This window comes from Tachysurus fulvidraco, chromosome 6, assembly GCF_022655615.1.
Source record: "Tachysurus fulvidraco isolate hzauxx_2018 chromosome 6, HZAU_PFXX_2.0, whole genome shotgun sequence".
Classification (NCBI taxonomy): Eukaryota; Metazoa; Chordata; class Actinopteri; order Siluriformes; family Bagridae; genus Tachysurus; species Tachysurus fulvidraco.
The window spans coordinates 21,614,992-21,637,677 of NC_062523.1; the positions used below are offsets into that span (position 1 = coordinate 21,614,992).

At 38.0% G+C, this 22,686-nt stretch overlaps 1 protein-coding gene across 2 annotated transcripts in view; it reads left to right on the forward strand.

Annotated features, from left to right (window-relative positions):
• dachd (dachshund d) overlaps window positions 1-21,795 on the forward strand; it is a 112,207-nt gene extending 90,412 nt beyond the window's left edge. The window contains exons 7-11 of one of the 2 annotated variants that reach the window (XM_027166014.2): window positions 7,081-7,226; window positions 9,074-9,221; window positions 10,938-11,081; window positions 12,126-12,194; window positions 20,892-21,795. In XM_027166014.2, coding sequence (XP_027021815.1) covers window positions 7,081-7,226; window positions 9,074-9,221; window positions 10,938-11,081; window positions 12,126-12,194; window positions 20,892-20,929 — 545 coding nt within the window. In that variant the 3' untranslated portion in view covers window positions 20,930-21,795. The remainder of the gene's footprint in view (window positions 1-7,080; window positions 7,227-9,073; window positions 9,222-10,937; window positions 11,082-12,125; window positions 12,195-20,891) is intronic. The other variant, XM_027166015.2, reaches the window with a different exon arrangement.
• The last annotated feature ends 891 nt before the right edge of the window (window positions 21,796-22,686 follow it).

Genomic DNA, 22,686 nt, shown 5'->3' on the forward strand with positions numbered 1-22,686 from the left:
TCTCTAGATGAGTTCCTTTTAGTCAATTAGCTAACCAAAATAATAATCTTTAGAAAAATGTGACTAGCTTAAAAATGTAAAAATGGATAAATCCATTTGTAGCTGGTTCAAAAGTAATGAAAATACTTTCTTTTTTTTTTTTTTTTAAAGTTGGAGCGCTATGGGTTAAAAATGACATGGCTGCGCTATTCCTAATTTAGCCATGAGCGCAAACACAAGAAATGAGTTAAAATCGCTTTTTAAATTACAGGGTCAGTGATAGCTTGATTTAGTTGATTGAGAGACACCCTTGAGCTACTGAGCACGATACATACCCCGTAATCGCTTAAGTAGAAGATTGGATTCGGACTTGAGATACTTTGAGTAAAAAATCGAAACACAGGTGAATTAATGGAAATGATTGACAGCGGTAGGCCGGAAGAGTCGCACCAGGTGAAAGGGAAAACGTATAACGTATTGAGCTTAGACAGTATTGTGCTCTATTTATACCACAGAGATCGAAGGTAGAGATGATGAATGGTTTGATATGTTTTATTGTTCTGTAGTTCATCCTGGTTAGTACACCTGCAGAGTTGCATGTTCTCTTTCCTGGTCCTCTGGTTTCCACCAATCTCCAATAAACATGCTGACTATAGGTGAACTGGAAATGCTAATCTGCCCCATTTATGTTAGATTGTTTTGCAAAGAAGTGACCTCGAAGCCTGCAGCAAGTCTCTCTCTCTCTCTCTCTCTCTCTTTTTTTCTTTTACCTTCTTTTCCTACTTCCCCCTAGTCCATAATTCATCCCATTTACAGACTTAATCACTGCAGTTCCCAAATTTGTAAATAAGAACAGCTATTCAAAAGTAACAGACAAACAATAAAACCCTTGAATGCATTTGCTTTTCAAACATTAGACCCAATTAATTTGCAAGCATTTGAGAGCACTAGTTATCCAGCCTGCTTTACCTTTTTAATTAGGTTACACAACCCTCTCGCTAACTTCAATTGGGTGTCTGTTTACAAAAAAAAAAAAATCAAAAAAAAAAAAAATCAGTGTACAAGTGGGCTTTTCGTGGAAGACTTCAGTGCTTCAAGGTGCACTCTCATTGAAACAAAAGCAGCACACAGGGGGTTGGTTTATGCCTGCATTACAGGCGGTCAAGCCTTTAATCCTCAGTGGTCTGGTAACGACATATCGTCTGCATTTATTACATGGAGGAGCACGGTCAAAAGGAGGAAAAAAAAAAAAGCGCTGACTTTGAACAAATGAACAAGCTGACCTTTATGCAATAAATATGACAGGGGCAGTATAAAAGGAGACGACGTCTTCTTCGGCTTCGATGTGCGTCAGAGGCTCTTCATATGAACGTTTGTTGTTGTTTTTTTTTCAGGTGTCTCTGTCCTGTCTTTCAGAACTCATCTACTGCATTGTGTGTGTGTGTGTGTGTGTGTGTGTGTGTGTGTGTGTGTGTGTGTGTGTGTGTGTGTGTGTGTGTGTGTGTGTGTGTGTGTGTGTGTGTGTGTTTTACCTAAATGACTTTGAACTGACAATAATACCATTTCCATTTTGTGTGTGTGTGAAAGTTTCACCTTAAGATCTGCATCTTTGTTTTTTTTTTTTGTCCCTGCTACTTAAGGATTTATGAATATTTCCTGCCTGTCCACCTGTGTCACTATCTTCAGTGTGGCCTTGAGAATACATTTCAATTTATTAAGGCAAAGCAAAGTACTCATTATTTCAAAGAGAAGGGAGCAGAGTGACACGCAGAATTGGTTATTAATGGCACGGCTCGGCCACGGGGCAGCTGAAATTTAATGATACCCTACATGAAAATATGAGAGTGTCACTTTCTCAAAAGTCATGCGAAATGTCAGCGTTTTAAGGTCCCGCCGCTAATTTTATGGCCGTGCACAGTAATGTCTGCGAGCGCATTTCGGAAACACGTTCCAGTGGCTGTGCTGATTATCCCCTTCACCTTCTCGCCGCTCCCAAATGGGTTTGTGCAGCAAACGATTTAATCTGTAAGTATAGAGAACATTAACAAAAAAAAGAGAGAGAGAGAAGGAAAAACAGGCTGTGCATTTCTCAGACACAAAGTCCTCTAAGCGAAATGTTACCTGTTAATCCGGGCCTGACTGACTCCAGCTCTTGACGTTGACTCTCAGCAGGAATTTGGTAATGGCTAATTTTCGTCTTGGAATTAAAGAGCGGAAAAGAGCGAGACAGAGAGGGTAAAGAGGCAGGTATCTGCCTCCTAAGCCTCCTGGTTTAATATCCTGCCCTGCCATAATGCTCATCCTGTTCATGTGCACAACATATGCAGCTTAAAGTGGTGAGAAAATTAGCTCAGTATAGAACCACGCTCGTTTTACGTGGACACCCGCAGAGGAAATCCTTTACTGTCCCTTCCTTTAAAGGTCTGTCTTGTTTTTTCTGCCATTTAAGCCTGAATTTGCTTTAACATAACTGTAAAAAAACAGCAGAGTACCATAGCTATAAATGACTATAGAATGGTTAAGCTGTAACATAGGTGAATAAAACAGCACTTTGCTATAAAAGCAGTGAATGCAGCAGAGACGCGAGGGGAGAGACGGGTGTGGAGATTAGTTCTTGTGTAGTGCAGGGTTGTCTCTATTTATGAGACTGAAAGGTCATAACCACTCCCCCGGAAAGCGGCAACTTCTTCAGCCCCATTGGCAGGTCAAATAAAATGTAATTGTCTGCTGAAAGCTGCAGCCGCCTTTGCCGAGAGCGAACTGACATCCTCCAGATTTTAGCATTCTGTTCTCCTGCTGGGAGGAACATGGGTTTGCAAGGACACAGGCTTCACCTGTCAATATATCAAAGTGACTGGCCAGGCCAACCAAATGCTACCATGCTCTCTCTCTCTCTCTCTCTCTATCTCTATCTCTCTCTCTATTGTTCTCTTAGTATCTATCGCTTTCCCTTCATACCTTTGTTGTTCTTTCTTCCAGCTCACTTACTTTTTTCTCTCCCTCCCTCCGTTCCTTCTTCCCTCCTTAGCTCCTTTCCTCTGTGCCTCTCTCTCTCTCTCTCTCTCTCTCTGTCTCTCTCTCTCTCTCTCTCTCTCTCTCTCTCTCTCTCTCTCTCTCTCTCTCTCTCTCTCTGTCTCTTTCTCTCTCCCTCCTCCGGCTCAGTGCCGAAGTTGTGCTGTTTGAAAAGCCCACTGGGACCTCAATTCAAACAGTGCAACTCCAAACATATGGTGGATTTTCAGCTCCCAAGGTCAATTAAAAACTATTTATTGCGAGAATGTAGCTAAATTTCCCCAGGTTTTCTCGCAATTTATCACGACTGCCTTGTCTATCATATTAAAAATCAGTTGAGTGGCTTCTGCTCTCCTTGTTGTGACTTTTCATCAGAGATATCAAAGGGTGTCAAGAGGGGTCTGAGATGTATCCTATCTTCTCTTATCATATGCATCTCGCTCTCTCGTACTCGCTTTCCTTTGCCACGGCCGCGTCCGAGTGCTGTTCGCAATACAAATCTAATAACATGTAAATTGGAGATAAGCCTAGATCCCTGCGAGTGATATTTTTACATTCATAGTTTGTCAAGTCAATTCCTAAGCCCCTGTTTTAGCAGCACAACACATAACGACTGAGAAAATTAACTGGAAAGGTGATTTATCACTGCAAGCATACTGTCAAGGACTCCTGCGGCTGCCATGGGAGGGAGGGAGCGTATGCGCGTACGTCTGGATGCGAGCGCTTCGAGAGAGTGTCATTTTAAATTATGGCGTTTTATTCAGAATGCATCGTATTTACAGCGGCCCATTTTTATTTGTGGCTCCTATTATCCTGCAAAACAGTTGTGCATGAAATGTTATTTGTGACACGGCTGACCCGAAAGGATCTCATAAGGGTTTTTTTTTTTTTTCGCTGGGTAGAGCTGAGCTCGGACCTGTCACAGCTGCTGCTGGCAGCCCCGCTGGAGAAATATCACCTGGAAAACACAGTGCTCTCCTTCGCTCTCTCCAACCCGCTGGCGTCTGCCACTGTAATTAAGTCCAAGTCAATGATTCTGGACCAACAGTGAGAAATAAACAGCCAAACACAGGCCAAATCTGAAGTGTACCAAACAAGGAGGGAACTAAGAGAACACAATACAACTGAAGAATGGCTGATGTGTGAACGTAGGGCGGTGGGAGGGGAGTGAAGGAGGAGAACATTTGCTTAGTATATTAGTGGTAATTTGCAGCTTGAGTTATTTGGTTGCATCTGGGTTTATGTTATTTTGAGAGCTGAATTGGTAATTTGAGAGGAAATGCGGCGTTCGCTTTGTAATGCGCGACAGATTGTTTCCCCGTAACAAAGCGCTCCGAAGCACCCTGTGATCCAGCATTGTGCATGCGGCGAGCCCCTTGCTGTGTCCCAAGCAGAAGTTGGTTAAAGCAATGATGTATGATTAATGCCAACATGAAATATGGGACAACAGTGGCTGCAAACCAACTGCAGTGCCTCCGCCATCCGGATCTCGCCGTATTGTTTTGCTCCTTGGCATTCGCAGTATCAATGCATCAGAATACACCAGGGCTGTAAATATACCCTCAAACCCTTCCATGATCTAATAATCACATCGCTTTTATTTCCCCCAATACACTCACTCCTTTATCTGCACACAAAAGCCAAGCCACTGAGTGGCAGTAATAACCTCTCCAAAAGTGGACTTTTGCTTGTTTTTTTTTTATTTATGAAATTAGATTAGCAGCAAATGTTTATCCATTAGGCAGCCATCCATTGTCGGTAATGAACCGGAGGGGAAGTGCTGCTGAAATTTAGGGAAAGGCTGCTGGGAGCTCCTTGGTGCAGGCGCAGCACTCCTTTTAGCCTCCCCCTTTTCCAAGAATTGTAAATTATCAAGCCTTGATACTGGCGGCTGAGATTTGACTGTTGGTTCGCTTGATGTTTCCAGGGCATTTGCAGATGCTTGAAATAATCTCTAATGTTTTTGCTCAATCTGCTCTGGAGATGGATGAAATAAATACTTTAAACTAATTAATGTAAGACCAGCTGTTACCAAGCTTTGGCTGGCATTAGTGAATATTGATGGGAGCAGTGGGTCTCCTCCAGTCTTGCCATGTTTGTGCATGATTTAGAGGGCCATACAAACACATATTAATTCTGTATGAGAGGCCCGCTGTGGATTTGAGTGCCAGATCCCATACAAAGATATTTTATTTTTCTTTTCTTTCTTTCTTTCTGCTGGAGTTGTTTGTAATTAATAAATAAATGCGATTAACAAAATTGATTGATGACAACATGACAATACGATTGGACGCGTTTTTTTTTTTTTTCCTCCGTCGGCAGCTGCTGAGGCTTATGTGGAGAAACTGAGTGGCTGCTTACCGTGACAATGTGGAGATAGTGTCATCACTGGACTGTGTGGAGGGAAATGATTCTGTGGTTATGGTAGTGTGTGTTTTTTTTTGTGTGTCCATGTGTGTGTGAGTGAGAGAGAGAAAAAGAGAGATACAGAAACATAGAGAGAGACAGAGGGAGTAAGAAAAAGAGATAGATGTAGAGTTATGATGGCATGCACAGCAGATGGCAGAGGTCTGCCCTCACGAACGTGATGAATGGCGGATGATGTCATCAGGGCTCTGACATGCTGCAATTGCTCCTCAGAGGAAGCAAAGCCTTGCTCTGAGCTCTGGATCTGATCTCCGCTTTACATTTCAGACACAAAGGACATCTGCTCAGTGTCCACCCTCAGATTTATGCTCTTTAAGATGCCGCCTCCACGCACAGCACAGCCTAAAGAGGGCTGATGGATCTTTTCTGCTAGAAGAAAAATGTCTTCGCTATATCTCATGAAGTGTCTGTCTCTCAGTGGGATTAGCCTTTTTATACAGCTCTTAATGCTAAAAGGTCATTTCCAGAATATTCCTTGTTAAACAAGGTACTATCATTGTATATGTTTGGAAAAGAATACAGTAATATGAAGGGATTGTACAATACAATCGACTTCACTGTACATTTCCTGTGTTCTTTTCTTAATTCTAGACCATGTACACCGCAGAACCCATTTTATGCAATTTGTTAGAATATGTAACGGACCTAAAATAGTTTAGAGAAGACCATTACATTAACTAAATCTCTAAAGAGTTTGTCATGATCCAGTAATTGATTCTATTTCTGAAATTGCATGTGATTTTACTTTGTACTTGCTTTAATAGGTCTAGCTCATGCTCAGCCCCTGTAGATTCTTTTCTTTCCTTTTTTAAGTGCTAATCTGTGTTTTTGGTCTGTCAGGCACTTTTCCATTGGGAATTAGTGGCCACCTTTTTACTCAGCACTTCTAAGCCCCTACTGTTCATGCCACCCATTGGGAGACCTAAATAATGACTACTGCAATGTTTTTCTCCTCTGTCAAAACCTATTTTGAGTTACCCTTGATTTTACTCTGATAACGTCTGCCTCTGTCCTATTGATTTTTATCTTCAGCCTGTTTTTTTTTTTTTTTTTTCCTCCAAAGATGAAAATCCATTCGTCCAAACTCGCAGTGCTGTATGTGCCAGAGGAACTGCTCTGGTATTGGAAGGCACTAAATGAAGGTTCACCTCCGTGTGCCATATGGTCTTTGTTGGAGAGCCAGGGCTTTTAGTAATCAAGGCCTGCCATATGCATCTGATTGAGTGTGGCCTCTTCATATCAGAGAGTTAGAGTGCCATATGGACCGGGCAGCCCAGATCTCCGATCATATTTATGCCCTCGACGATACAGCAAATGACCACCAGCGTAACAGCACTAGAGTAGAACCACTCATGGTGCACAGGAATCTCATTACGTTCATGTGAATGGAAGCTCTTGAGCATCGCTAACAGCCACACATTCAGTAACATCAATAACAGCATTGCTTCACATGACAGTTCCAGAATGGATTATCAATCATTTCCAGCTGATCGAGCTTGCTTGTATAGATGTTAATGTGATTTTTGCACAAACAAAATCTAAGTCTAAACACCAATTGTTGGGGGTAGAGAAGAATGATTTATTCCATGCTACAGTGTTGTGACTGAAGTCTAATGTGTTTGTTGAATCCAGTTTGCTGAGTCTGAGTTTCTTTGCCACCAGAAGAAGCCCCTATGTGTACTCCAACAGCGAGGGACAGCTATGAGCGGTTGTCATTGGCAGGACAGGCTTTACCACCAGGGTTCCCATCTCCTTTCCTGTTTCCTGATGGGTTGTCATCAATAGAAACTCTACTGACCAATATTCAGGTAAGCCTCCACTGACCTTCAGCAAACAATCCTATGGAGAATTAGAGGTTCTCCATTAGAGATCAGATTGATTTAAATTGTAATGCTCAAACTTGGAAGAATATCAACTATAAATCTGTCACGTAATTTACTATGAGATGAATAGCAAACGACAGGAAGTGATGGTGCAGGAAAATCCACACCAAACTGGGGTGAACTGACCTGACTCAAAATGTTCCCAAAGTGAATCTTTTCCTATAATATCATATATAAATAAATATCATGTATAAAATCCCATGGTGTGTTATTCCTCTTATACCACAGCAAATTGCCAACGATTACAAGCACTTATGTTTAATATAATGGAAAGTCTGAGAGACAAGTAACTTCCTGTTATCACTTATTATAGCTATAAATAGTCGCTCATTCACCAGCTTCTGTTTTTTTCCCCTCTCTCGAAGTTAATAAGACTAAGAAATACAACACAGCTTGTCATGTCACTAAAAAAAAAAAAAACGAAACTCTCCTCACTAAATCTAAATAATAGTCAGTATGTGCAGTGATTGTTTTTTCTGTCTTCTATCTTACCAGTGCCCATTAGTCAGACTCACTATTATGTAGCCAGAGGTGTGTGTGTGTGTGTGGTTGTGAGACCATTACACAAAATGGACATTATAAGCTCAAAGTGGTTGTACCGTTGACCTAAAAAGAACACCATTACTGAACACTGCTATACAGACATATTGAAACAGGGAGTATTATGCTAGGCTGTAGAATTTTCTTTAAATCTCTTGATTCCATGCAGACCAGAATGAGTCAGAAAGATGAATGTCATGGATCAGCATGGCCTGTAAGACTATTAATGTGAGTACAGTATAGGGAGTGCCTCCATGTTCACTGTTCTTTTGAGAGTGACATCAGAGCCATTCTGCTCCTTCTGGCCTCACTGATAATTAGCCTGAATGCATAGACTCCTCGCAGCCACACAAGTTTAGTCAGTCATCTTTAATCATGATTTTGCAGTAACGATTTGATTGAGCACTCACATATTCAAATCAACAAAAGCAATCCAGGCAGAAAATTGAGATAAAGGAACTTAGTCTAAATTGGGGTCATAACAAGGTACAATTAGTATGATATAGCCCATTGCATCTGCCTTAATTGCATGTGTGTGGGAAATAATTGTTTGGAAATGGTCACAGCGCCATCAAAACTGCAAACACACGAGCTGTATAAATGTCGCTGAGGAAGTCAGAGTTTTCCTAAGATTTATGAGAGTTTTTACCGAAGCGTTGTAGCTGTTGTAACTCATCCTCCTTAATATTCAGCACGCTGTGCATTCTGTGATGCTTTTATGCTCACCACAATTGTTCAGAGTGGTTATCTGAGTTACCCTTTCTGTCTGCTCAAGCCAGTCTGACCATTCTGTGTTGACCTTCATCTGCAGAACTTCCTGGATGTTTTACTTTATTGCACCGTTCTGAGTGAACTCTATAGATTGTCTTGTGTGAACATCCCAAGAGATCAACAGTTATAGAAATAATAATAATAAAAAAAAAACCTGTCTGTCACCAACAATCATGGCAAAGTTTAAGTCAGTTAGATCACATTTTCACCAATCTGGTGGTTGATGTGAACATTATTTGTACCTTCTGGCTCTATCTGCATGATTTTATGCATTGCACTGCTGCCACATGATCGACTGATTAGATAATTGCATATATGAGTAGGTGTACAGGTGTTTCTCTCAAGCGTATATCGTCTGGCACAATTGATGGTATGTTAACGTGTATGTTTCCACATGTAACACTGCTTAAAGTGCAGTGAGTGAGAGTGACTTGTAACGTATGTCCTTGGTGCTGTGGTAGGGCCTGCTGAAGGTGGCTATCGATAATGCTCGTGCCCAGGAGAAGCAAGTGCAACTTGAGAAAACTGAGCTGAAGATGGAGCTGTTTAGGGAGAGGGAACTTCGAGAGACTTTGGAGAAGCAGCTGGCCATGGAACAGAAGAACAGAGGTGCATATTTTCAGATTCACACACAAACAAATGCATGCATAAGGAGGCTGTGTGTGTATCTGTATCCAGATTTGATCAGGCATGGCCATAACTATGGCGTATATCATTAATATGTACGCCATATGAATCTCAGTTCTTATCCTTGCTTGAACCTTCTTGCACTATTTTTGCACTATTAATTAATTTAATTGCTTTACTACAATGTATATATACAAATATACTACAAACTTGTAATTTAAATATAATATATACAGTATATAAATGTCCCCACCCCTGACCAGGTAGTAACTAAAGAAGGATTGAACTTTGTTTGTTTTTGGCCTAAAAGCTTTATATCTGACCACCTGCATGAAAATAAAAACCTTTAGACAACTTGACAACTTTTTTTGTCACAGTGAATCCCAGTCCCAATACCCATCTCTGTCAGCAGGGGTGCGAGGATAAAATAGACCCAAATGCAAGATAGCTAAAATAAACAGTGTTTATTAACTAAAAAAACAGGAACACAGTCTCAAGACAAGACGACAAAGACAGTCAACAGAGGATTCTGCGCTGCTCAAGGCAACACGGCTCAACTAAATACTAATAACAATTAGACACATGAGGAACAGGTTTGCAGAGGCGGGCAGGAAGAGACAAGGGCGGTGCAGACACGTGAACAAAAATCATCAACAAAAGCACATGGCCAAAGTCCAGACTTAAATCTCTAATCTTAACTAGTTTTAACCAGTTTAGAACACATTATCCGTTTTGTTTCTAATAATGTATTCATATTCTGTCACATCCCTAATGCATATTATGTATAATACACCCTAAAATATTCTGTCTTCTAATCACTTGGCTCTTGGCATTAGAGTTAGTTCCACTGTGCTTTACCATGACTGTAATTCATTACCATTTAATAAGGAACAAATATCAGGAGAGTATCAGACGTGAGACCTGACAATTCCATAACACCCTGCAAATCATGTTCATGTTACTGTCTTCCTGTGTATCTGAGCACGAAGGGCTCCTGCATGCTTGTGAGCACATTTCATATTAATGTAATTATAAATAAATATGTGGAAAGTGGTTCGTGTGGTAAACGTTTCTAAATGTAGCACATCATTTCTCAAGGGAGAACGACGACATTGTTCATGGTTCAGCTAATAAATTACAGCCATCCTTGATTAAAAAAAAAAAAAAAAAGAATGCTCTTTACATTCTGCATTGCCTCAAGATATATCCTCAGCTTTACTCTCTATCTCTGTAGTAACACATCCAATTATAAGTATATACTATGATCTTCATGTTCTTTTGTACACAAAAATGCCACTGAGTGCAGCTTAATCCTCATGTCGGGTACGTTCACTTACCATAATGAATCACATGGAATTTAATAAGGCAGTTTCTCATAAGCATCCTAGTAATTGTGCTGAAGCCCAGCAGCCGTCTGCTATTTTATAATGTCAGAGACTGCTATTCCTTCTTTCGAGAAAGTTTCACTCTCATTGGCATTCTAACCCAGGTTAATCCAGGTTATCGCTGCCTCAATTATGTCGCTAATGACACAGTCCATTTTCACTCAACGAGAACATGGCGGCTCGCTCCCTCGACGTTCCTGCTAACAATACAGCCACGAATATGTTCAGAATCCTAAGCTGTGCACTATATGTTGTACAGTTGCAGCCACTGAGTACCTTTAACCATTCTATATATCTGTATGTGTGTCTTTAGCAATCATTCAGAAGCGTTTGAAGAAGGAGAAGAAAGCGAAGAGGAAACTGCAGGAGGCGCTGGAATATGAGTGTAAACGGCGGGAACAGGCAGAGCAGTCTCTCAAACAGAGCTCGACTACAGAGAATCTCCGGTCCCTGAATGGTGAGTCCTCACACCACGTTTCAGTGCCATCTGAACGGCTGCTACTTTATTTTGGCATTCATTGCTAATGAGCGACTCTGTTCAAGCTCAAAAGAAAAATGTACAGTATATTAGTGCAAGGTTCTGTAATGAAGTGTAATAAGTGTGACAGGCTTAATGACAACTCAGTTTGGCCTATTATCCTAGTTTGGTGTGACATTTGCTTGGAGAAGGAAGCTGTTAACTGTAAATGTGTTCCTTTTTAAAAAGGGCTTTTCATAAAAATGAGATCTGTTCATAGAAATTGAGCTACGAGCAGTGCTACATTGTGTAACGAGAGGTTTAACAACTAAAGGCTCTGCTTGATTATACCAAATTATACAAAAAGGTTAAATGTACTGAAGAATTGTAGGAATAAAAGCTCTAACTCAAACCATTACGTTTCTGTTGTAATCATCGTGGCTCATTCATGTAAATTAGCAGATTTGAAATCCTAATGGTCCCAGATGTCACCATCATCCTGATAGAAATATTTGTAGCACAATATTTTATGTAACTTCATCAACCTGACTGAATGATAGAAGAACTTCAAAACAAACGCTTTGTCGGCCGTATAATCGTTTGACACATTAGTCCCAAATCTGGTTTGTTCTGACGTGATTGAGTGCTTGCTGTCAGAATCCCATGTGAGGATTGATTTTGACTTGTACTTGAGACGTGCTCTTGAAAGCATTATGGCTGTGTCCTCGACTCCAATATAGCTCAGTAAAGAGGCCACGATTTATGCACCATAAAAGACTCCTGATGTATCACAAAAGCATCACGTTTGAGGTCTTAGCTGAAGAACGAGACACAGGTTTGGTTTAACATGTGCAAAAAACCTGGCATGCTGGTTTGTATTCACAACATCCCTCACCTAGTCAGTGGTTTTAAACTCGTATTGTGCCATATGCAACGCCGCCTATATGCCCTCCATCCATCATGAGAAACGCTGTTCAAAAAACTTTCCTAATTAAGTGCAGATGTCATGGATGTTTAATCGTCATTATCCTTTCATTTTGCCAGACTCGTTGACCCAGGAGATAGAGACTGACCGCAGCAGTGGCAGAACAGATGCTGAAAGGACAATACAAGGTACATGTTTTTGAGGAGACAATAAATCTCTCTCTATGAGTCTTAGTTTCAGCCTGCTGTTCAAGCATGCAGCCTACCATCTGGGCCACAGCTCTCACAGTTCAAGAGGAAGGTCAAGATCACTGGGATTCATCAAGAGAACACTTTGTGTTAAAAAAAAAAGAAAAGAAAATCAGTTTCCCTTTCCCAGACAAATGTGTATGATAATTGCATAAAGTATGCAGTAAAATGTCAGCATCAACCGACAAAAAAAAGGCAGATTCATTGAGCTGTTCAACAATCACCAGTGACGCATTTACAGTAACTCCATTTTTAGTTACTTACTAACACAAACCGCTGGGAATTTGGTGCATATTCAAATAAATATAACTTAAAAGTATTAAACTGGAATTAGTTCAAGGTCATACCATCCGAGGAATAAAAATAATATAGATTTAAAAAAAAAAAAAAAGCTACACAGCTTTTAGTGATGAGAAATGGATCAGATTTTTATCAATTCATTTCAGAAACTTAATCCTGGTCAGGGATTTGATGGATCCAGACCCTATCCTGGGAAAAATGGGTGTTAATATGGGTGTAATACATGATAGATGGGACACTAATTCATACCTAGGGGCAATTCAGAATAATCAGTCCACCTAGTGGCATGCTTTTAGCAGCTCAGAATCATCTTTCCAGTTAAATATAATTTATAGATTGTTGTCCAATTTTTGTTCAATTTATCCATTTTTTTGCAAAGTTAAACAAAAAAGTCAAAATTTTTTTTTGTTAAAGTTTTCCTGCTAAACATACAGAAGTATTAATAAATCTGATTTTCATCATACTCACATATGTATGTTTGGAAATTAACCTGCATGTTGATAGCACTGTTATTTAGTGTATGTATATTTAGTGAGACACAAAGAACACGATAACAGGCAGAGTGAGAGAAGTAAAAAGGACAAAATGACGACTAAACAGCGAAACAGCGCCTGCTATTTAGCATGTGCTTAATCTTCTGGTAATGAAACTCAGCCACTGCAGAGCATCAGAGCATCAGTTACCATAGACACAGACTTAGACTGACTCTAGTGGCCGACGCTTCCTTTTTTTTTATAGGGTTTTTATTTCATTTCCTAATTAAACGGCTGATCTCATTTGCCTAATATATGGATTTGTGTACATTCAAGTCGTTAATTTAAAATGTCTGTAAAAGAGTGACTATAAAACTGTTTCTTAAAGTTGCGTATATAGTTAAAAATAATGTAATCGTACTATTTGGACCAACTGAGGTTAAAGTCAGTGAACTGCATTAACTCGAGCTCACATGACTTGTACACAATATAGCAATACATCATTTTTTCATCTCTAGCTTGATAACTGAGGCCCAGTAATAAAAGAGTACAGTATATGAACATGAATAAGCTTGAATTATAAACATGAGCACATTTGTAGCCTAGAACAAAAAACAGCCACTAAAAATAAAAGAGTGCAAAATAACGATCGCTGCAATAATCCTGGCAGGAAGCTTGTGAAGTTTCTCGAGGTGAAAGCGAGAAACGTAGAAGTGGAAGTGTGGAACTGTTTACAGTAGCGTTTGCTGTATAATGAAGTATTAATAATTAAGATCAATTAAGCTTTCCGGGAAGTGAAGTAAAGAAAAGAGAGAGAAAACATTATCAACTGAATACTTTGGTCTTATACGCCATACACAACGGTTGTACAGTAGTATCTCTTTAGTATTCCCAGTTTCCTTTTAGACCAAAGAAGTGTGTAAGGTGTAACTCAACTCAATACACTGCCACAATCTCTGCTCCATGTGTCAGATGTCCATATTGCTTTTGATTTGCACCGCAGTAATAAGGCATATCTTTAATCTTTAATCTTGTAGCGGAAGCTACGCTAGTAGAATTCTCTGGAACCTGGTAGGTTGGGCTTCTTCTGTTCCAAAGGTAGCCAGATAAATCTTTGTAAATAAAAATGTATTTTATTGATTTATTATTTATTTAACAGCGTACAGCTCATCAGACATATCTAAGTTCAAAACTAAACCCGTTCTTCCATGTACACGTGTGAGAGTCAGGCGTAAATTCATTTAGCAGAACAGTGTGTCAGAGAAAATGGAGATTGATGCTGCAGTGTAACTAATGACTAGCAGATGACATTTCTTCTAAAGAGGCATGGCAGACTGCATTATAGGCACACTTTTTTTACGAGATGGATCAAAGTTGTGCTCCGGGTGAATACAGCTTACCTTTCAAATTGCAAATTCGTTTAATTGAGAATCATAAACTTTTTTTTTTTTTTTTTTAGGAAAATGTAAGGAAAGCACACAGACACATTTTTACCAGAGATATAAACAAGCATGGTTTATCTGTAGTATTTTGGTCTACAGCGCTACAAAAGGTATCTGAAAGTCTTCTTGAATAAAGCAGCAATCAGACCAAAAAACAATTTATCCAATGGAAATTGATCAGACTGAACATGAAAGAAATGTCTCTCACTGTACTCAAGGTCAAAGGACACAGGATGTATAAAAACACACATTTCACAATATACTTTCCCTTTTTGGCAACTTTCCTACACGTACAACTTTATCTTAGTGAATGTTGACCTGCAAGTTCTTAATTCTTCTTTTGTTCTCCAATTGAAAACAAGAAGAAATTAAAATAGTTATAGGAGCTGTTAATTAGCACTCACACCAGGCTTTCGCTTGCTATTTTTCTCTCTTGTTTGGCACATCTTTATATATATATATAAAAAAAAAAAGTTATCCACATATATTTTCAGCATCACAATATCACACCTGCCAGAACGAATACAGTGTTGATGCATGCAACCCAAAATTATGTGATCTGTTGTAAGTAAATAAATATATAAGTAAATAAATAAATAAATGAATGAATAAATAAACAAACAAACAAACAAACAAACAAACAAATAAATAAAAGTTTGAAATTGATATATTTTATCACTGTATTCCAGAAAATATGAAAACGTGTTAAAATTTTTGTATCAGTAGCTAATACATCAGTTAGACCAGGTTTTGCTGTACAAGCCTTTTTTTTTTCTATCTGCTTGCTAAGATTTCCTTGTTAGCATTGTTGACACCTCTGCCTTTCTAATGTGACAGTTTGTTTTGCTAGGCCACAAATGCAGTAGGTGTGGGAGAAAAAATAATTTATATTAGTTATATGCAAATGAACTAATTAGCATACGTCTCATTTCAAAAACGAAACGGCAAGAGGATGTCAAACGAAGCCCTAATGCTAAGACTGTCTTTTTGTGATGTGTTGTGTTGTACACAGTGAACTGTATGGATGTGGATTTCACCTTTTTAAGTGGTACATGCTAAAGCATTTAAACTCAAATAAGTGCACCCAGCAGAGGCATGAGAACAGCACCCTTATCACTGTGTCTGGTCTCAATTTCCCTTTGAAAATAGTCCGTGGAAATTGCTATGAAATGTGGGAAATGGCATTTTAATACCCAGTCACGAGTAAAAGCCCCATAACCCAGTTTGATTAGCCTACTTAAAAGATATTTTTGTGAAGGAAGGATTCAATGAAAGGAGTCTTTTAACCCCACTAAATCAAAGCTCACTGCACTGATAAGTGCAGCCTGAATACATTTTTTCTAGAACTTAAAGTCATGCACGTTATCATTTTCCCATTTTTATGTTCAGGATTCATCATATTTATACTTAAATTGTTATATTTAGAAGGCGGCACGTTAAAGACACGTAATAAAACCCAAGGGTGGTGTTTTTAACAGAATAACATTTGCTTTTTTTAATTTTGTGTGCCCTCTCGGGTAAAAACTTGGGTACATCTTGATTTAGCATTCAGTGGGAAATTAAAGTTCCCGCTTCCTGAAGAATCAGTTATGATAAACGGGTGACGAATGTGTGTTTAACCAGAGTGCATTTGTGTCTGTTGTTTCTGCCACAGAGTTTCTGAATCTATAGTGCAAAAAATAAATAAATTATATATATATGGATTTAGTTAACATTTTTAATAGTTAACATTTAAATAAGCATATGCATAGATAGATATATAGTATATATTAATATAGTAGAGAGAAATACAGCTGAACGGCCAACTTTAAGAGTAAAAAAAAACCTAACCCATTTATAACAACGTCCAACAAAAATGCAAAAATGTGCCCCATGTGTCACCTCTTCACTGTTATACAGAGATATACTCAGAGATACAAAGTAAAAAAAGAGCTAAGATTAGAAAAAAATGTAATCCATTTATAACAACGTCCAACAAAAATGCAAATAATAATTTCCCATAATTTCACCAAAAAATAATAATGAGGGCATAATTTCAGAGAACTAATTATTTCTATTTGTCTTTTGTCACACTCTGTAATTCTGCTACATTAACATGGTATATATATATATATATATATATATATATATATACACACACCATGTATATATATATATATACACACCATGTTAATATATATATATATATATATATATACATATATATATATATATATATATACACACCATGTTTTATATATATATATATAATTTTTTTTTAAGTCACATTTTTTTATTTTTGTTGGACTGTTATAAATGGGTATCTATGCATATACTTATTAAAATATATTATATATATATAATTTTTTATTTTTTTATTTAAATAAGTATATGCATAGATATATAGTATATATTAATATAGTAGAGAGAGATACAGCTGAACGGCCATCTTTAAGAGTGAAAAAAATCTAACCCATTTATAACAACGTCCAACAAAAATGCAAAAATGTGTCCCATAATTTCACCTCTTCACTGTTCGGAAAAAAAAAATAATAATGAGGGCATAATTTCAGAGAACTAATTATTTCTATTTGTCTTTTGTCACACTCTGTAATTCTGCTACATTAACGCGGTCTGTGTTTATTAATTGCTTTTCCAGCGTTTTGAATCCATTCCAAGAATAAGCTTGCCTGTTTTCCTTGGCCTTGTGCTTCTGGGAGAGCATCTTGCCACTAATTCCTAGCGATAACGCACATAATATCTACTCAGTATCTCTCCCGATTCTCGCTTCCTGCCTCTTGATGTGTGCTGCAAGTTTACACGACCCTGTGAGGAGAGATAAAGTTCTTTGTTGCAAGATTAAACATCAAAACAGTTAAAGTGAAATTAAAATTAAATGAATGAGTGTCACTGAAGCAAAAAAGGCCATAATTAATGGTTCCCTTAATTGTCTTCATAAAATATTTGCATGGGCATAATTTGCATAATTTACATGTATTAATTAATCTTTCAAAGGCATTTTATGCTGAGAGAAGCCAAAAATTTCCTTTGTTTTATTTAGCATCTGATGAAATATTTATCCTCTTTAATGAACTTTTTCGTCTTGATTTGAATATAAAAATGCCAAAGTTTTAGCAGATTTTAATGAGGAGTTTCTTTTATAAAACAACATTCCAGCCATATGATTTTGTCCACTCGATCAATCCAACTTTTTTGTTTTGTTTTGTTTTGTTTAATCTGTCGTATGCATCGTAGTTTACCTTCACACTGCTGAAACTAGTACTGTATTAATAAGTTAACTGGGGAAATATTCTCTTCCTAGGCTGATATATTTCTTCAAAATACCATTTCTTCTTTTTTTATTCATGCTTCCTGACATGATTGTATTTGCTATAATACTGTTATAGGTTTTATTCAACGTCGTTAGTTATAAACCACATTTTTTCATTAAAGCATGATATGAAGACACATCATTGTAAAAACATTGCAAGTTTGCTGTTGCATGTAAGAGATTTTTCACTCTTTGTTTAATAGATTTTTTTTTTTTACCATTGTGCCCATTCCTTTATTATTAAAAAAAAAGCATATTTTTCTTTCTTTTTTTGTTTTTGTTATTTTTTTTGTATCTTATTTCTTGCCTGCAGTAAATATATTTCTACATTCTACCCTCAGCCAAATTTTGGATATTCATTCAGCTATATTTAATAAATTAATGGTTTAAAGCTTTAAGTCTAGAATGAATAAATGCTAAACAGTTCCCATTTATCCACAGCTCCTACTCCCACACCATCAGGGCTGTAGAGCGCAGCACAATTCACACAGTAATGACTTTTACAGTGCTGGTTGAATGGTGAGGGTCAGAGTGCACTACGTTAGAGACTCGGGTCTTCTTGCTGTAATTAGCCCTACTGTTTGTCTGTCTGTGTATCGTGGCTTTGTTGTTGCTCACACTGTACACCACATAGCCAGGCCACAATTAATCAAAGTTCACAGGGTTTCCGAGCTTATATTAATCAACCTTTCTTTTAGCGGACACCAGATTATTAGCGAGAAGCAGAAAAGTCAAAATGTTAGGATGATTTATGAGCGCATGGTTTACAGTCCGAAAACAGACGATTTTATTTGTGCAGCGCCCCGGCTCACGTTCTGTATTTTAACTTAACACGTTTTGTTTAAAATAGGTCACCCTTGAGGATATTTGAATGCTGTGTGAAACGCCTATTCTCGTTCCATAACGGCAAATGTTTTGTTCACTCTCGTGCTTTCTCAGTCTGTCACCGCTTTATGTATTTTGGGCCCTTTTTTCTGTTTTGAAACTGAATTATTTAGCTTACACTGCCAAAAACGAGGGAACGGTGCTCAAAGACAGAAACGGAGAGTCTCACGAACACGGGAAATGTTCGAGTAATAAACGTCAAACAAGCTCCTGAGCCATGCCTAACAGATGCTTTTACCAACAGAGGCAGTGAGCGGCCGCTGTTCACTCAGGCATGCGCCCGCTGCGAATGTTCCCTGCAAATGGACAATGCTCATTAGATTGCAGGTGCCGAGAGATAGCGGCTAAGAAGAACGGCTGCCTTTTTCAATAAACACCTCCTCCACCCAGGAAGTGTCATTTATAAACCATTTTACATCATGAGTGCAATATAACGGTCGCCCGAGCGTGTTCGGTGAAATGTCTTAAACATATATGACAGTGTAGAAAAGTCTCACTGTAGTGTAGGAATAGTGATTTTTGTGTAACACATCACCAGAGTCATACTGTAGATCTGTGAGACTTTATGGATATGTGGGGAAAAAATATATTAAAATTAAATGTTTAATTACATTTTGCTGTTATACAATTTGTCTATGTTCAAGTCTTAAGTCAGGATCAATTCAATACATTTTTTTTAATTTCTATTATTTGTATAGCAGTTTTACAGGGATATAAACTTTAACACTGAACACTAAAAATTCTACACTTTAACATTTAAATATGACATGAGGCTCAAGTATAAAAAATATACAAATAGAAATATAGGGATAACATTTATGAATTATATAGTAAATTTAGTAAATTTATAGTAAATATTTCTTTGAGACAATGTCCATTGTTAAAAGCTCCATATAAATAAAATGGAACTGAATTAATTATGTTTTTAGAATTCAAATGAATTCAATTAATAATGTTCTTTTTTTCTCTAACTATTTTAGTCTCATGTACAGTATATATACTCCACCCACAGGCCACAGAGTGTCCAGTATATTTTGTACAATAGTCTAAAGTAGCTCTGAGGTTTGTGTTTGTAATTTAGTTAGAGAATAGAATAGAACAAGGCATAGAAGCCTTTATTATCGCCACATATACATTACAGCACAGTGGAATTCTTTTCTTCACATACCCCAACTAAGGAGGTTGGGGTCAGAGTGCAGGGGCAACTATGATACAGTGCCCCTGGAGCAGGGAGGCCTTGCTCAAGGGCCCAGCAGTGGCAGTTTGGCTGTGCTGGGCCTTGAATCCCAATCCTCCAAACAACAACCCAGAGCCTTAACCAGTTGAGCCGCCACTGCCCCAAGCAGTATGAGGAAACATTGTGATAGATATGATAGATAAATATTATGATAGTGAGGAGTCACCGCCTGTCAACGCCACAGATTTGCTACATTACAGCATAATGAAGTTATAGTAGTGATAGAATGATATGATTGATATTATAGTCAATTACCAGAGTTACAATGCAGAGTATAATGAGTTTTATCAGTAGTTTTACAACCCTCAAGTTCATCTTCAGCACTAAAATTACACTAAAATTCATAATAGTTATTCTGTTCTGCAGCTGATCTGTATTTCTATATTCAATTTCTCTCCCAACTGTATAGTTATTTTTATATTTACTGCCCAGGCATAATATGAAATAATATTCCATTGCATATTATAATGTCAGTCTAAATATTTAGAATTTAAATTTTATTGAAAAAAAAGAGCCAGTGTTTATATGGTGTATTAGAACATGGTTTGCCTTGATTCCTGCCCGTGTGTGTGTGTGTGTGTGTGTGTGTGTGTGTGTGTGTGTGTGTGTGTGTGTGTGTGTGTGTGTGTGTGTGTGTGTGTGTGTGTGTGTGTGTGTGTGTGGTTTCTTCCTGTGCTTTGGGGTTCCCTCAGGCACTCAGATTCCCTTCCCCAGTCCAAAGACATGCTCTAAATTGTCTGTAGTGTGTGAACTGGTGTGTGAGTGTGTGTCCAATTGTGCCATGTGATGGATTGGCAGCGTTTCCAAGGAGTCCCCCACCTGGTGTCTCCCACCTTGAGGGACTTGGTATAGGCTCTCAGTTTCCTGCAGTCCTGCAGGATGGACAATGCTTTTTACTGCACAATGGCTTTTTACTGTTTTTCCTGAGAATGAATAATTTACTCACTCATCTCTATTCTCTTTTCTGTTTCTGTATTCCTTTACCTACAGATGGAAGACTATTTTTGAAAACTACCGTGATGTACTGATGCGACGAAGCGGAGGACTTAGGAAAGCTTTCATATGAAGATTTGAGACACGTCATACGAATTGTGCCCTCTCCAAGGGGCTTTTTAGTTACAAAAACAGGTCAATCTTATGACAGAGGCTCCATGGAAGTGACTGACTTTGTCCCGCAGCCTAAAGGAGGGCCGAGGCAGAATGTAGAATTAGGGTTCTTCTTCTCCAGTATCAACAATATATCATGACAGATTAAGGATGGGGTTAAACATGTCAGCTGTTCTGAAGGCAACAATTTGAGCACAGTAAACTGTACCATGAGGTACACATGGTGATTATATTTACAAAAGAAAAAAATCCACAGCACTGAAGATTTTTATACTGTATTTAAAACCAGCGAGAAAGCTTTGAAAAAGAAATTCAGATCCAGGGGTTTTTGTTTTGTAATGAAAAATGTTAAAACCTTAATGTCATATGTTAAAATTCCTAGCTTGGAGAAAAAAAAAACAGCCTCTGAAAATGTGAATTTGAATATATGTTGATCGGTAGTAACGACTAATCTTTGCTTTAAATGTTTTCTAAATTAGAAAAAAAAATACAATCAATTTTCATTTTTATCATTGTTGTACATACATGAACAAGAATTAGGTTAACCTGCTCACTTTGTTATGTGTATATAAAGTTAAAAAAAAAAAAAAAAAAAAAAAGGAGGTATTGTGTATGCAGTAGATCTATTAGGAAAAACAATACCAACATTTATATTGACTTTATAGATTTGTTTCTGAGCCATTGTTCTTTCTGATAGCTGCCATTACGCTGAGGAAGCATGCAGGCATGTAAATGTTTGTCCTGAATTCCTGTTACTCAATAAATACTTAACTGTGCTGAACAACTACACATGTCTATGGCTTGTTTCTCTTACACATTTATACAACTGACTAAAACAGAACAACGAGTACAAACCTGGATCCTTGTTAATGTTTGAAATGTCTACTTGTTTAAAATCTCTAATGGACATGAATGTTGTCCAAATGATGAGAAACCAAACCTTTGTTCAAACCTTAGTTACTTTTGTAAGTGAAGGTGGGCTTTCTCTGAAAATATTTTTGGGGAAGAATAAAACAGAAATAATGTGACTGAAGCAGCTCGCAGCTCCAGCACTTGGGGATTGATTCCTATCTCATGTCCTCCCACTGCTTTTGGAGGGTTTCCTCCAGGTACTCTGGTTTCCTCACCCAGTCCAAAGACATGTTTTAGGCTGACTGGCATCTCTAAATTGACCATTGTGTGAATGAATTTGTGATAGTACTATGTGATAGACTGGCACCCAACCCAGGGTATCCCCACCTTATGCCCTGTGCCCCTGGGACAGACTCTGGGTTTCCTGAGACCCTGTGTTGGACCCTTTGTAGGACCCTTTGTAGGACCTTGTGACCCTGTGCATGTCCTGTGTAGGAGAAATGCTACAGTAAATGGATAGATGGAAATAGATATGATAAAGATAAAGTCGCTCCATTATTAAAGAGCTAAAAAACATTCACAGCAGAATGCATGCTTTATAGCAAGCTTTTTAAAGTCACCACCATGAACTGTTGCCATGAATAACATACAGAGAGCACATTGCAGTTTTATTGTAGGGCTTTACTCAAAATGCCATTTTCTCTGAATGTAATTTATAAATAATTCAAGTCTTTTTTTAATACCATGCATTATTTATTGTCTTGATATTTAGTAATACCAGTGTCTCAGTGAGAAACAGTGAGTTTTTGATAATACAGTATGAGTG